General features: G+C 52.5%; 1 protein-coding gene across 1 annotated transcript; it reads right to left on the reverse strand.

Annotated features, from left to right (window-relative positions):
• Positions 1 to 10,811: 10,811 nt before the first annotated feature.
• On the reverse strand, positions 10,812 to 12,844 carry LOC109778714 (probable protein phosphatase 2C 32). Its single transcript, XM_020337278.4, has 3 exons — positions 12,277 to 12,844; positions 11,761 to 12,108; positions 10,812 to 11,479 (listed from the first exon to the last, which is right to left on the reverse strand). The coding sequence occupies exons 1-3, from the start codon at positions 12,733 to 12,735 to the stop codon at positions 11,129 to 11,131; spliced, it is 1,158 nt and encodes a 385-aa protein (XP_020192867.1). The 5' UTR covers positions 12,736 to 12,844; the 3' UTR covers positions 10,812 to 11,128.
• Between the last annotated feature and the right edge of the window lie 1,218 nt (positions 12,845 to 14,062).

The raw sequence follows: 14,062 nt of genomic DNA on the forward strand, positions 1-14,062 counted from the left end.
AATTGCCTTGGCGAAGGAATCCAGATTTCACAAGAGAACCAAGCACATCAATAGACGCTTCAATTCCATCCGGGATTTAGTCCAGGTGGGAGACATAGAAATTTGCAAGATACATACGGATCTGAATGTTGCAGACCCGTTTACTAAGCCTCTTCCTCGAGCAAAACATGATCAGCACCAAGGCTCCATGGGTGTTAGAATCATTACTGTGTAATCTAGATTATTGACTCTAGTGCAAGTGGGAGACTGAAGGAAATATGCCCTAGAGGAAATAATAAAGTTATTATTTATTTCCTTATATCATGATAAATGTTTATTATTCATGCTAGAATTGTATTAACCGGAAACATAATACTTGTGTGAATACATAGACAAACAGAGTGTCACTAGTATGCCTCTACTTGACTAGCTCGTTGATCAAAGATGGTTATGTTTCCTAGCCATAGACATGAGTTGTCATTTGATTAACGGGATCACATCATTAGGAGAATGATGTGATTGACTTGACCCATTCCGTTAGCTTAGCACTCGATCGTTTAGTATGTTGCTATTGCTTTCTTCATGACTTATACATGTTCCTATGACTATGAGATTATGCAACTCCCGTTTACCGGAGGAACACTTTGTGTGCTACCAAACGTCACAACGTAACTGGGTGATTATAAAGGTGCTCTACAGGTGTCTCCGAAGGTACTTGTTGGGTTGGCGTATTTCGAGATTAGGATTTGTCACTCCGATTGTCGGAGAGGTATCTCTGGGCCCTCTCGGTAATGCACATCACTTAAGCCTTGCAAGAATTGCAACTAATGAGTTAGTTGTGGGATGATGTATTACGGAACGAGTAAAGAGACTTGCCGGTAACGAGATTGAACTAGGTATTGAGATACCGACGATCGAATCTCGGGCAAGTAACATACCGATGACAAAGGGAACAACGTATGTTGTTATGCGGTCTGACCGATAAAGATCTTCGTAGAATATGTGGGAGCCAATATGAGCATCCAGGTTCCGCTATTGGTTATTGACCGGAGACGTGTCTCGGTTATGTCTACATAGTTCTCGAACCCGTAGGGTCCGCACGCTTAACGTTTCGATGACAGTAATATTATGAGTTTATATGTTTTGATGTACCGAAGGTTGTTCGGAGTCCCGGATGTGATCACGAACATGACGAGGAGTCTCGAAATGGTCGAGACATGAAGATTGATATATTGGAAGCCTATATTTGGATATCGGAAGTGTTCCGGGTGAAATCGGGATTTTACCGGAGTACCGAGGGGTTACCGGAACCCCCCGGGGGCTTAATGGGCCATAGTGGGCCTTTGTGGAGAAGAGGAGAGGCGGCCAGGGCCGCGTCCCCCTCCCCCCTAGTCCGAATAGGACAAGGAGAGGGGGGCGGCGCCCCCCCCCCCCTTTCCTTCCTCTCCTCCACCTCTTTCCCCTCCACTCCTAATCCAACTAGGAAAAGGGAGGGAGTCCTACTCCCGGTGGGAGTAGGACTCCACCTGGCGCGCCCCTCGTGGTCGGCCGCACCTCCCCCCTTGATCCTTTATATACGGGGGCAGGGGGCACCCTAGAGACACAACAATTGATCGTTTGATCTTTTAGCCGTGTGCGGTGCCCCCCTCCACCATAGTCCACCTCGATAATACTGTAGCGGTGCTTAGGCGAAGCCCTGCGTCGGTAGAACATCATCATCGTCACCACGCCGTCGTGCTGACGAAACTCTCCCTCAACACTCGGCTGGATCGGAGTTCGAGGGACGTCATCGGGCTGAACGTGTGCTGAACTGGGAGGTGCCGTGCGTTCGGTACTTGATCGGTCGGATCGTGAAGACGTACGGCTACATCAACCACGTTGTGCTAATGCTTCTGCTTTCGGTCTACGAGGGTACGTGGACAACACTCTCCCCTCTCGTTGCTATGCATCACCATGATCTTGCGTGTGCGTAGGAAAATTTTGAAATTACTACGTTCCCCAACAAGTGGGCGCGCCCTCCACCCTTGTGGTGGCCTCGGGACTCTTCTGGTGCATCTCCGGTACTCCGTGTGCTTCTTTTGGTCCAAAAACAATCTTCGGAAAGTTTCAGGTCAATTGGACTCCGTTTGATATTCCTTTTCTGCGAAACCCAAAAAGAAGAAAAAAAACAGAAACTGACACTGGGCTCTAGGTTAATAGGTTAGTCCCAAAAATCATATAAAATAGTATATAAATGCATATAAAACATCCAAGATTGATAATATAATAGCATGGAACAATAAAAAATTATAGATACGTTGGAGATGTATCAGAGCCGTTACCATGGTGAAGACGGCCACTGGGGCGGGATCTGGGATGACACCCCCGAGCCAGAGCCGTCAGCCCCGGGTTGGAGGCAGCTGCCCCGGGTTGGAAACAGCAGCCCCCGGGTTTGGGGACAGCTGCCCCGGGACCGGGCCGGGGATCTCCAGGGTTGGGCGGGGGAGCTGTGGGGTCGTCCGGGATGAAGATGGACTTGGAATCCGGAGATGGCTTGATGGACAGCTTGCGCAGGTGCTCGAGAGAGACGCCTGACGAGATAACTTGCCGGGAGGAACCGACCTTGGCTAGCGTGTCGGCGGCTTCGTTTTGCACGCGCGGCACGTGGAGGAATTCACAGCCATCAAAATTGTTGGAGAGCTGCTGCACCAAGAAACGGTAGCTAGCCATGTTGGTGTCGCACGCGTCCCACTCGATGAAAGCTTGTTGCACCAGCAGGTCCGAGTCATCATAGCAGAGGACGCGCCGGATGCCGAGTTCTTTAGCTAGTGGGAGGCCATGCACGAGCGCTTCATACTTGGCGACATTGTTGGAGGCGGCGAAGTGGATCTGCAACGCATATCGCAGCCTGTCGACCTTGGGGGAGGACAACACGATGTCGGCCCCCAAACCGGACCGCATCTTGGAGCCGTCAAAGTGCATGCGCCAGTGCGTCGAGTCGGGTGGCGGCGGCAGGTACTGGGTCTCCGTCCAGTCGACGAGGAAGTCGGCCAGCGCCTGGGACTTGATGGTGGTGCGGGCCTCGTAGAGGATAGTGTGGCTCTCCAGCTCGATGCCGCACTTGGCTACCCGGCCATCGGCGTCCCGACAACTCATGATCTCGCCGATGGGAGTCGTGTTGACCACGGTGATTACATGTTCTTGGAATTATTGCCTCAGCTTCTTGGCGGTGAAGTACACATCGTAGCACATCTTCTGATAGTGAGGATAGTTCTGCTTTGAGGCGGAGAGCACCTCACTTAGGTAGTACACTGGGCGCTGAACTCGCTGGGTCTTGCCCTTCTCTGGTCGCTCGACCACCAACACCGTGTTGACCGACCGCGAGGTGGCAGCAAAGTATAGCAACAACAGCTCCTTGTCAGCCGGCGCGGCCAGGACGGGTGCGGTGGAGAGCATGCGTTTCAGATCCTGGAACACTTCATCCGCCTGGTCGTTCCACTCGAACGACGACGTCTTCTTCATCAGCTGATATAGGGGCAAGGCCCTCTCGCCCAGCCAGCTAAGAAACCGGCTAAGAGAGGCCAAGCAACCAGTGAATTTCTGGACATCACACAGCCGGGTTGGCTTGTGCATGCGTTTGATGGCCTTGATCTTCTCCGGGTTCGCCTCAATGTCGCACTCCGAGACAAGGAACCCGAGTAGCTGGCCGGCCGGCACGCCGAACACGCACTTCTCCGGGTTGAGCTTGATCTGGTACTGGCGCATATTGGCAAAGGTTTCCTTCAGGTCGTCAAGGAGCGTGAGGTGCTGCTTGGTCTTCACCACGATGTCGTCGATGTAGATGTGAATATTGCGGCCGAGTTGCGGCAGCAAACATTTCCGTATGCAGCGCTGGAAGGGGCATCGGCATTCTTCAAGCCGAATGACATGGTGATGTAGCAGTACACCCCAAAGGGCGTGATGAAGGACGTCTTCAGGGCGTCGTTCGGTTCCAGCTTGATCTGGTGATAGCTGGAGTAAGCATCCAGGAAGGACAGGAGCTCACAGCCGGCCGTGGAATCGATCACTTGATCGATCCGCGGGAGGGAAAAAGGATCCTTGGGGGAGACTTTGTTCAGGTTGGTGTAGTCGATACAGATGCTCCAGGTATCGTTCTTCTTCAGGACGAGGACTGGGTTAGCCAGCCACTCTGGGTGGAATACCTCCATGATGAATCCGGTTGCAAGCAGACGAGCGAATTTTTCACCAATGGTTCTTCTCTTCTGAAAAGCGACGTAAGGTTTGACGGATAGGCTTGGCGTCCTTGCGGACGTGTAGTTTATGCTCGGCGTACTCCCTCGGAACTCCTCGCATGTCCTTTGGGGACCACGCAAAGATATCCCGATTCTCATGGAGGAAGTCGACGAGCTTGCCTTCCTATTTGCTGCTGAGGCGGGTGCCCACAACAACGTACTTGCTGCAGCTGGGATCGGACGGGTTGAGCTTGACTTTCTTGGTATCCTTTGATGGCTGAAACGAGGCCTCGTCGGACGACTCCTTTGTTGGAGCCGGCACAGCAGGCTGCTCGCCTGCCAGCGCCACAATCTGGTCGAGCTGGCGCCGCTCCTCGGTATGACCAGCGATTCGGCTAGCTTGGCACCGTCTTGGGCGCACTGCGGTGATTTCTTGTAGTCGCCGGCTACAGTGATGAGGTCCTTGGGACCCGACAACTTCATCTTCTGGTAAGTGTAGTGGGGGACCGCCATGAACTTTGTGAGCATGGGGCGGTCCAGATGCACGTGGTAAGGGCTCGACAAGTCCACCACCTCAAACTAGATGGACTCGCGCTAGAAGTGGTCGTGGGTGCCGAACAGGATGTCGAGCCGGATCCGGCCGATGTGGGAGCAAGAGAGGCCCGACACGATGCCGTGGAACACCGTCTGGGTTGGCTCCAGCTACTTGGCCTCGATGTCGAGCTTGTTCATGGTGTCACGGTAGAGGATGTTGATGCTGCTACCGCCATCGATGAGGACTCGTGAGAAGTTGCGGGTACGCTTGGCAGCGACTATGTGGGGTCGAGGACGAGGGCGTATCCACCCGGCGTGGGTATGACGGCCGGGTGGTCTTCCCGGGTCCAGCTGACCGGGGGCTCCGACCAGTGCATGTACTCAGGCACGGTCGGGATGACAGTGTTCATCTCCTGCCGGAGCAGGCGCTCGCTACGCTTGTCGTCATCAAAACTGGTGAAGACGATGTAGCAATTGTTTGCGTTCGGGAAGACCTCATCGCGCATGGTGCCGGCCGCCGGGGGCGGGGGCGGAGGCGGGGACGCCGCATCCGGAGCCGGAGTGGGAGGCAGCGGGATATCGCCCCTCATGATGCGCTTGGTGATGGCGCACACCCGGTGAGTGTGCGTAGACGGCCTTGCGCCACTGTGCTGTTTGCAGTGGGCGTCGAGCAGCGGGTTGCCAAGCGGTCATGCCGGCTCGCTGGCGTTTGGCGCCGCCGTCCTTGCCGGGAGGCGCTTGCTCGGTCGCGGCGACGAGGAGGTTGTCGTAGCGGGGAGCCGGCTGCTCGGCCTTGCGCCTGTTGTTCTGCTGGCAGCCGCCTTCGCCAGCTGGCTTGGGAACCAGCGCCGGCAGCGCCTTGCCGGCGTCGTCCAATTCCACTTGGATCTTCATGGCGGAGTCGGCCATGGCGTACTTGTCCGCCATGACCATAAGCGTCGCCATGGTGGTCGGCTCAGAGCGTAGGAGCTTGTGCTTGAGGAGGGTGCCATCCCGGCAACTGCTCACAAAGTACTGGATAGCTTGAACCTCATGGACCCCCTCGCAGCTGTTCCGGAGCTTGGTCCAGCGCGCGAGGTACTCTCGGCCGGTCTCGTTCGGCCCCTGTACGCACATGGCGAGCTGGCTGGGACGGCCGGGCCGCTTATAGGTGTCGGTGAAGTTGCGCATGAAAGCTTGCTCGAAGTCGAGCCACGAGTTAACGCTGCTGGCCGGCAGGCTGTTTAACCATGCCCGGGCCGAGCCCTGGAGCATGAGCGGGGCGTAGCGCATGGCCAGGCGTCGGTTGCCGCCCACGATACCGATGGCGATGGTGTAGTCAATGAGCCAGTCCTCCAGCTTGACGGTCCCGTTGTACTTGGGGGTGTCTCGTGGGAGTGTGAACCCCTTGGTGAAGGGCGCGCGCGGATGCGCGGGCCGAAGCAAGCCGGACCGACCGTGTTGTCTTCCTCCTGCTTGAGGGAGAGGGTGAGCTACTCGATGCCGTGGCGAGCGTCGTTGTTGTCGATGTCATGTGCGCCCAGCCGGCTTGCGACCGGGCCACAGGGAGCCGGGTTAGCCGGAGCCGGACGGCCACGCCGGCCGTACGGCGGTGGGGGCTCTTGCCGGCGCCGGTCCTCTGGATGCCGGCCCGTTGTCCAGGTCGTCGCCAACCGTCAGGGCGCGGTTGCGACGAGTTCGCGCCTGGCCGGAATGAGCTTCACTGGGGCGCGGGGAAGACGCCGTGTTCTGCTGCTCAGGGTCCTTGGTGCGGGCGACTCGGCCGCCGCAGGAGCGTCAAGGCGGACTTGCTGCGTGTTTGCCGTCGTGAGAAGTTCGCGCATGCGCTGCAAGCGCTCCTGTAGCTCCTCGCCGTGCAGGTTCTCTAGGCCTACTACGGCCGCCTCCGCAGCGCGCATGTTCTTGACGGGGTTGTCGTAGACGGGCGGGTCCACACCAAGGCACGGCCGATGGCGCCACCACGGTTTCGCACCTCGGCAACCCGGCTGGGCTCAGCCGCGGTCGTCGTGAAGCCGTACGCGGCGTCGCGCTCCCGCTAGATGGCCTCCAGCCGGCGCTGCGTATCAGCGAGCGTTGTGGCCTCGTCCAGTAGGCGCACGCGCTCCTCCTCGAGCCGAGCCCTGGCCTCCGAGGCGTTGGCGTTGGTGGTGATGGGAACGCTGAGGTTCTGCAGCATCGCGCGCAGTGGGTCGGCTCCGCCTGCGTGCGCAGACGCGGCTTGGGCCGCAACAGCCTTCTTCGCGGCGCTAGATGAAGTGGAGGCGGAGTCGGTGACGAGCACCTCCATGCGGGTGCAGAGCTCCGCCATGTCGCCAGAGAGGTCACATCCAATGGTGATGGGAGAGTCGGTGACGTCGAGCACCTCGCTGGGGTACTCGTCGGTATCGGGCATGTCGGAGATGCGCAGCGCGCTGGAGGGGATGATGAGCGAGCTGGCGAAGCCCGTTGGCGCCACGCCGGGCGCGGGGACCGCGCAGTGCATGATGTGCTCGCCGAAGTCGGTGAAGGGCCCCGTCTGAAACATGTCTCCGGCGGGGACCTCAAGCTGCCCCACGGTGGGCGCCAACTGTCGTGGTGAGCTCACGGTAGATGCCATGGGATGGCCAAAAAGGGGAACAGGCAAGAGGGCACCGATGGGCTCCAGAGGCGAGGTTGGTACGAGCAAGCATGAGACGCAAGACGTACCTAGGTTCGGGGCTCTCCGGAAAGATAACACCCGTAGTCCTGCCGAGTATGGTTTATATGTGGAGGATACAAGCTTGCTCCTTGACCTGTTTAGAGGAGGAAGGAAGACTGGCCAGTGCATAGGCAGCTCCTTCTCCGTGTGTGTGTGTTTCACTGGATCCCAGCCCTTTGCATGGAGGGGCACCGGGGGGTCTTATAGGCTGCCCCTCCCCCCCCCGGGGGGTTACAATGGTCATATTACATGGGCGCGGGGCCCTAGCGTTAGTGTCTAGGAGCCGGCAGTGGGGTCCGTCGGGTGCGGGTCTCACTGGGTCCGCCGGGTGCGGGCCGTACCGGGGCCGTCGGGCGCGGGTACGGCCGGCTGCTGGGGATTGTAGGCATGCCTTGACGGACGTCACGGGACGACGGCGCCGTCTTGCTATAGGGTCGTCCCTCCGGGGCGCCGCCCGGCCCGGGCGGTGGCTTGGTCGGCACGGCTGCCGCGCCCGCCGGGGCCGGCGTAATGGGGAGAGCACTGTAGCTCCTTGGGATCAGCCGGCATGTGCCAGCCGGCTGGCCGGGTTGCGGCACCTAGCCGGGTTGCGCTGGGAAGCCGGCCAGGGCGTGCTAGATTGAGGAGCGTTGTTGGCCCCAATGTTTTTAAAAAAGACCCGGATTTCGTTGCCTGCCCGGGGCCTATCCCCCGACAAAGTTAATTGAGTGAAACTGGACAATGATGTGGTCTAATGTTTATGTGTTTCCACAGCATTCAAGAAGCATTCTGGGTGATCAGAACTGAATAAAATTTTCCTATGTGCATCATGTTGTCTTAAGTAGGCCCCTTCTGGTTCTGTTCTCATGGGTTGTGCCTTTTGGAGATCTATTGGGAAGTAAAACCGTCGGGCCTCAGACTGCAAGTTGGCGGGATGTACAAATTGTTTGGTTAGTTGTTCTTTCTTTTTTGTTGGGTGACTCAATACAGGATGGATGCTGGTAACCGTGTCAGATGGTTGATGTATGCATTCTCCCCCTTATTATTTTTCTGCTGTTTGAGTTTTCTGGAAGTTTCTCAACACGGTGTTTTTAACGAGGCAATTCGTGCAGTACATGCAGAAATTTGGTGGTTTTACCGCGACTTAACATACGACGAGCAGCGGTGTAAACATGCGTCTACAACTAAAATGCTCTATGAACACTGGTCAGGTATTTGACTGGCCTGCTTCCAAACGCAAGTACTTTGACTAACAACATTCTTGTGTCAGACACATACACGGCGATGTGCAAATCGGGCGAAATGTGTTTGCTGCTGCGACTACTACCATTAACTAACTTCAGGTTTACTGACTGATCGGTAGCTCCATCGTATTCAACGCGTATACCTTCATTTCATTATTGTAGTATCTCGAACACGCGTTTCGTTTCAAAGCACACGTTCTAGGTGTCGCTTCGTTGGGTCCGGAAGGAGCGTCGGTCAGGGACTCGGGGCAAAGTGGTGCCGCGTGCATCATCGAATGCATTTCGTTCTCAACTGCAAACCGGAAGCTGCACATTATATTCTGGTAAAAAGGGATCACTCGCACGTAGTAGCAATCATATGCGCTCACTGCTGGTTGTAGCGCGAGAAAAACAGTCCGATCGTGTTTTATAGTATGACCTCCTCTGAATTTTGACCGCCAGGTTAGATGACAGCTCCGGTTGGTGAAAGAAGATGCCAAGACCAGGATGGACACAAGGTCGACGAGGAAGCTTCCAAGCCGCGTCAGAGTACATATATTAGTTCCTGCAAGGGAGAGATCTTTCTGGCTTAGAGCATCTCAGAGGGATCACATTCCAAAGAGGCCCGTTTCGAAAAGAAAGAAAACATTCAAAAGAGGCACAGTTCATGGTCGCCTGATATCAGTCAGTACAAGGGTGTTGCAAGGGTGTCGACTGAGTAGCTGGAATAATTGATGTTATGGAACTAGCCCGCAAAATAAGTATTGTACTCCCTCCGTTTCATAATGTAAGACGTTTTTTTGACACTACACTAGTGTCAAAAAATGTCCTATATTATGGGACAGAGGGAGTATTTCAGAGCGAATGCCCTGGTTCATTTACAGTATCAGTCTGCCAAGAGATATAAGTTGAGTCCCCTAAATATATGCAACACTATTTGAACCGGTGTTTATCATTTGTGGGTTTGAATTTTCAAACTATTTCTCCTCCAAGCCCTATAGTGTTCAGTTACAAGTATGTTTTCCTGTTAGAAAATGGAAATTTTATTACCCCTGACATGTGCATCATAGATGCATATAGCCACAATTAACATGGTTTATTACAGGTCAAGACAAAATATATCAATAAAAAATTGAGACATGCCACACTTGGTATGATGAAGAATTTTGGTGCGACAAATCATTTCAAGACACATACACAGACCAAACTTGGTATGCACACCACCAAAACCTTTCAGAGTTTGCTTTTGACTGAACTTTCAGGCAGCAAATTGTTGGCTGAACTGAATGCAAGCAACTTTTTCCCCAAAACACACCATAGAACTCCCACAATGGGTTTGGAACTGATGTATTTCCGTTATTCAGTTAACGGAAAGGGGTTATGCCCGGTTCAAAAAAAACTCCCACAATTAACTCAATATCTCCTTTCTCTCTATTCTCCTCCAAACCAAGTCTAGTTTTGGAAACCTTTTTTAGGAAAGGCCAACATGACTAGTTTTATTGAATTAAAACATGCTTACATCGTCCCCGAGTTCCCTCATTAAGAAATCGGGAGGCTCGTCCAACCAACTAAAAGAGGACTTATTACAATAACTATGATTAGCTAGCACATGCGCTGCATTATTACATGATCGTAAGCAATGCTCAAAGATGACCTTTCCAATAGATGAACCGATATCTACGCATTCAGCAAATAAGGCTGCAGTTCCATCCCTCCATCTTGTTTGTCCAGAGTAGAAATTAATGACTTGAAGGGAATAGATTCCGATTCTACCCTATTAAATCCAAGGGAATTAGCTAATAGTAATCCATCTCTCATGGCCATTGCCTCCGTGGTGACAGCATCGGCTGCAATAGCAATGAATTTGCAGTGGGACGCAATAAAATTTCCCTTGTTGTCTCTGAGAATAGCTGCAGTTGCACCAATTCCCTCATGTGCAAAAAAAGCTGCGTCAACATTAAGTTTTGTGAATCTTGGGCCCGGTTTCCTCCATTTTGTTTCAGGCAAATTCAGTCATTCGGTCAGAGGAATTTGGAAATTCCTCACAACGGGCAGAACTGAAATTCCTCATGTGCAAAAAAAGTTGTGTCAACATTAAGTTTTGGAACCTTCTTGCTCTATATTTGCAAATTATTTTGATGTGTCAGGCTGTCCGCTTCTTGACGAGTATAAATCACATGCACTTCAAGAGTGGAATATTGGTGAAAATAAGCAAAGAGGCAATCATGCTGAATCCATTTACCCAGTCAACCATGTACATACAACAATAGTCTCTTCTAGTATGAAGTGAGTACTAACCCCCGCCTTATTACATTAGAATCAAAGAATGAATGAATGGAAGTAAATTAAGTACATAAAGAATGGTATTCCGAAAAGAGTCGAATGCTTGCAAAATGGTGCAACCACACCTAAAATTTTGCTTGCAAATTAACATATGGGTATCAGTCTATCCTGCCCGGCCCGATACACCACTCTGTTAGCGCTACTTCCTACAGTTTGAGTCCTGTTCCTCCAGCAATGGCAAGTTAAGAAGAACCTGAGAACTTCTGCAATTGTATGATCAAAACACTGATGTCATCGGTAGACCCCCTGGAACCCGCGGTTTCGACAAGCCTTCTGCAGGCGGCCATGCGAGAAACCTTGTCATTGCCGATGCAGAGAGGCCTGGCGATGTCTATGGCTTCCTGGTTATCCACCTTATCCCACAAGCCATCAGAGGCAAGTACTAAGAATTCGCACTGTGGGTCAACAAGGAGTGTCCTGGTATCTGGATCAGCCACCACCCATTGCTTGAGGTGTGCATCACCGATGCCTCTTGACACTGCCAAGGAGCCCTGCACTCGCCATGTCCCTCGGTTGTTCACAACGAACCCGCCCTGAAAATTAATAGGATAGAGCACATAAGTCACAGAGAACTGAAATATTGCAAAACTTTGCTCATGATTACTCAAATTTTAGCTATCTATTCCATTGTATAAGCACAGGACAATTGCTATGTGCAACCAAACAACAAGAATTATCCACTAACTGTATACAATTACAGAATTTTATTATCAAACTGAAACAAGGTCTAGTTTATTTATCAAGTACACATCCTTCAAACTACAATTGTCACACAAATAATGAAACACATTCGAAGCATACAAGATCTACTTACCAGATTCTCAATTCTTTCCCTCTCATCCTCACGGGAGGCCCGGTGGTCAGAGGTGAGTGCCTCGGCCGTTCCTGCCCGGCTGAGGACAGCACGGCAATCTCCAGTGTTGGACACGGTGAGGCCGCCCTTTTGGAGCAATGCAGTGACACAGCATGCTCCCCCGCTCTCCTCCCTCTTGAGGAACTCTTCGTCCGTCCTCAGGTAACATTTCTTCACAGCCCCCTCAATTTCATCACTGTCACCACCTTCCACCTTCCTCACCTCCTCTGCCATGAACTTGGGCATATTTTGGGCAGCGAACTCTGCCGCGTTCTTTCCGCCGTGGCCATCGAATACAGCAAACAACGCCTGCAAAGTTGGGGGTAAACGAGAAGGTTTAGTACTACCTCTAACAATTTTATTTTAGACAAAACGGCAGAAATTTCCATCCCGGGTTCAGGCAAATCAAAAACATTTCGTAGAAGTTGTGCAAATAAATTCATGACAGAGAAGAGAAATTGCATCGATCGAGCTTACCACTTGGGGGTCTCCACCGAGCGCGACCTGGGCCACATGCCGGTCCTCCATCTCCACCCTTCTCCTCCCCCTCCCTCTCCGGCAGTAGGCGGCGAAGTCGTTGCCCTCCTCCTCCACCTCGTTGCTCGGATCCGACTCCACGGCGGCCACGGCCGCCGCCGCGGCAGCAGCGGCCGCGGCGCCGTCGACCGGCACCATGAGCGGCGCCGGCCGCCGCCTCTTGAGCACCGACCCGGCGGCGACGGAGGGGGCCGCAGAGGACGTCTTAGGCGACGGGGAGGCCTCCTCGCGGATCTGGGCGCGCAGCAGCCCGAAGGGCCGGAGCGGCGAGCCGGCGGTGGAGGGCGCCGGGGACGAGACGGAGACGGACTCGGGCGAGGCGGAGGCGGCCTTGCAGGAGAGCGGGCGGCGCGACGGAGAGAACACCGGCGAGCTGGGGATGGCGACGGAGCAGGACATGGCGAGGGCTTCTTCGGCCTTGGGAGACGGACGGGGTCTTGGCTGCGGCTCCTACGCCTCCTCGCTTTTCCTCGATTTGTGATTAGGTTTGGATGGGTCTGGGGCAAACGGCCGTTTGAACGGGCTTATATACGGTGGCCACTACGCGTCGCGGGCGGGGGGGAGGCGCTCCCGTGGGAACTGGACTGGCTTGGCCCTAGGGGCAATTCGCAATTGTGAACTGGACTGGAGAAGCGTTGTTTTTTAATGTTTTTTCTGTTGCAGATGGAGTGGCACCGCTGGCACAAGTAGAAAGTTTGCTGGTGCAATTGTTGGGCAAGATTTCCTTCCTTGAAGAAACTAATAGTACTACTCCCTAGTGCCATAGTGAATCGTGAAATATTTCTAGCCAATTTTAGTTGTATTATGTATATGCCGTGGCGAACCAACATGTGGTTGCATGGTTAGCACGGCAGTGGTATCCCAGCCCATTAGGGTTCAAATCCTAGTGCTTGCATTATTTCTGAATTTATTTCAGGATCTCCGGCCATGCACGTTTAGTGAGGAGACATTCCTGTCGACTATGGGTTGCCTGTGGTGACTTCGTCAATCTGAAGATGATATGCCGGCTCAGTCTCTCAGAGATGCTCATTGGGGTAGGGTATGCATGTGTGTTCATAGAGATAAGTGTATGCGTCTATATATAAGTGGTTGTGTTTGTATTGTGTTCTAAAAAGAAGATATATGTCCGTCCGTTGTCACAGGGGTCAAATGCTTTTAACACAATATAAGAGATCATACGGGACAAAACTTGATGCAAAACAAATAGAGAAAACAAGTTTATATTTTGGTTATAAAATATAGATTTTCGAGCTATTTCTTATAAACCAATAAAATAGGTATGTGCCCATGATTTATCTACTTTATTGGGTTGCCAAATATAAGAGATTCATTTATATTTATTTGCTTCCATATCATGAATTTATTACTATTTATTAGGTTACCAAAGATGTCTAATAGGTACCGTATTTTACCATAAAAACAAGTTATATGTGGACCGTGAATTTATTGTTACACCATAGATAATCTACTTTGATGAAAATCAAATGGGGATAAAAAAACCAGAAAAAAATTTGATGGAGGGTGGAAGATTGGGCGAAGGGGTGGTGGGGAGAAAACTTAGTCAAAGATGAAACCTTATATTAGCAGAGATAGAGATATTCTTTTGTAGATTAATGTAGTATTTATGTGTCGCGATATGCTTTCTCCGTTTTGAAATATATCGTAAGATAGTGCTGTCAGCGCATGCCAATTTATAGCTGGCATATTTACTTGTGCAATTATTGGG

This window comes from Aegilops tauschii, chromosome 4 (assembly GCF_002575655.3).
Source record: "Aegilops tauschii subsp. strangulata cultivar AL8/78 chromosome 4, Aet v6.0, whole genome shotgun sequence".
In the NCBI taxonomy this organism is placed as follows: domain Eukaryota; kingdom Viridiplantae; phylum Streptophyta; class Magnoliopsida; order Poales; family Poaceae; genus Aegilops; species Aegilops tauschii.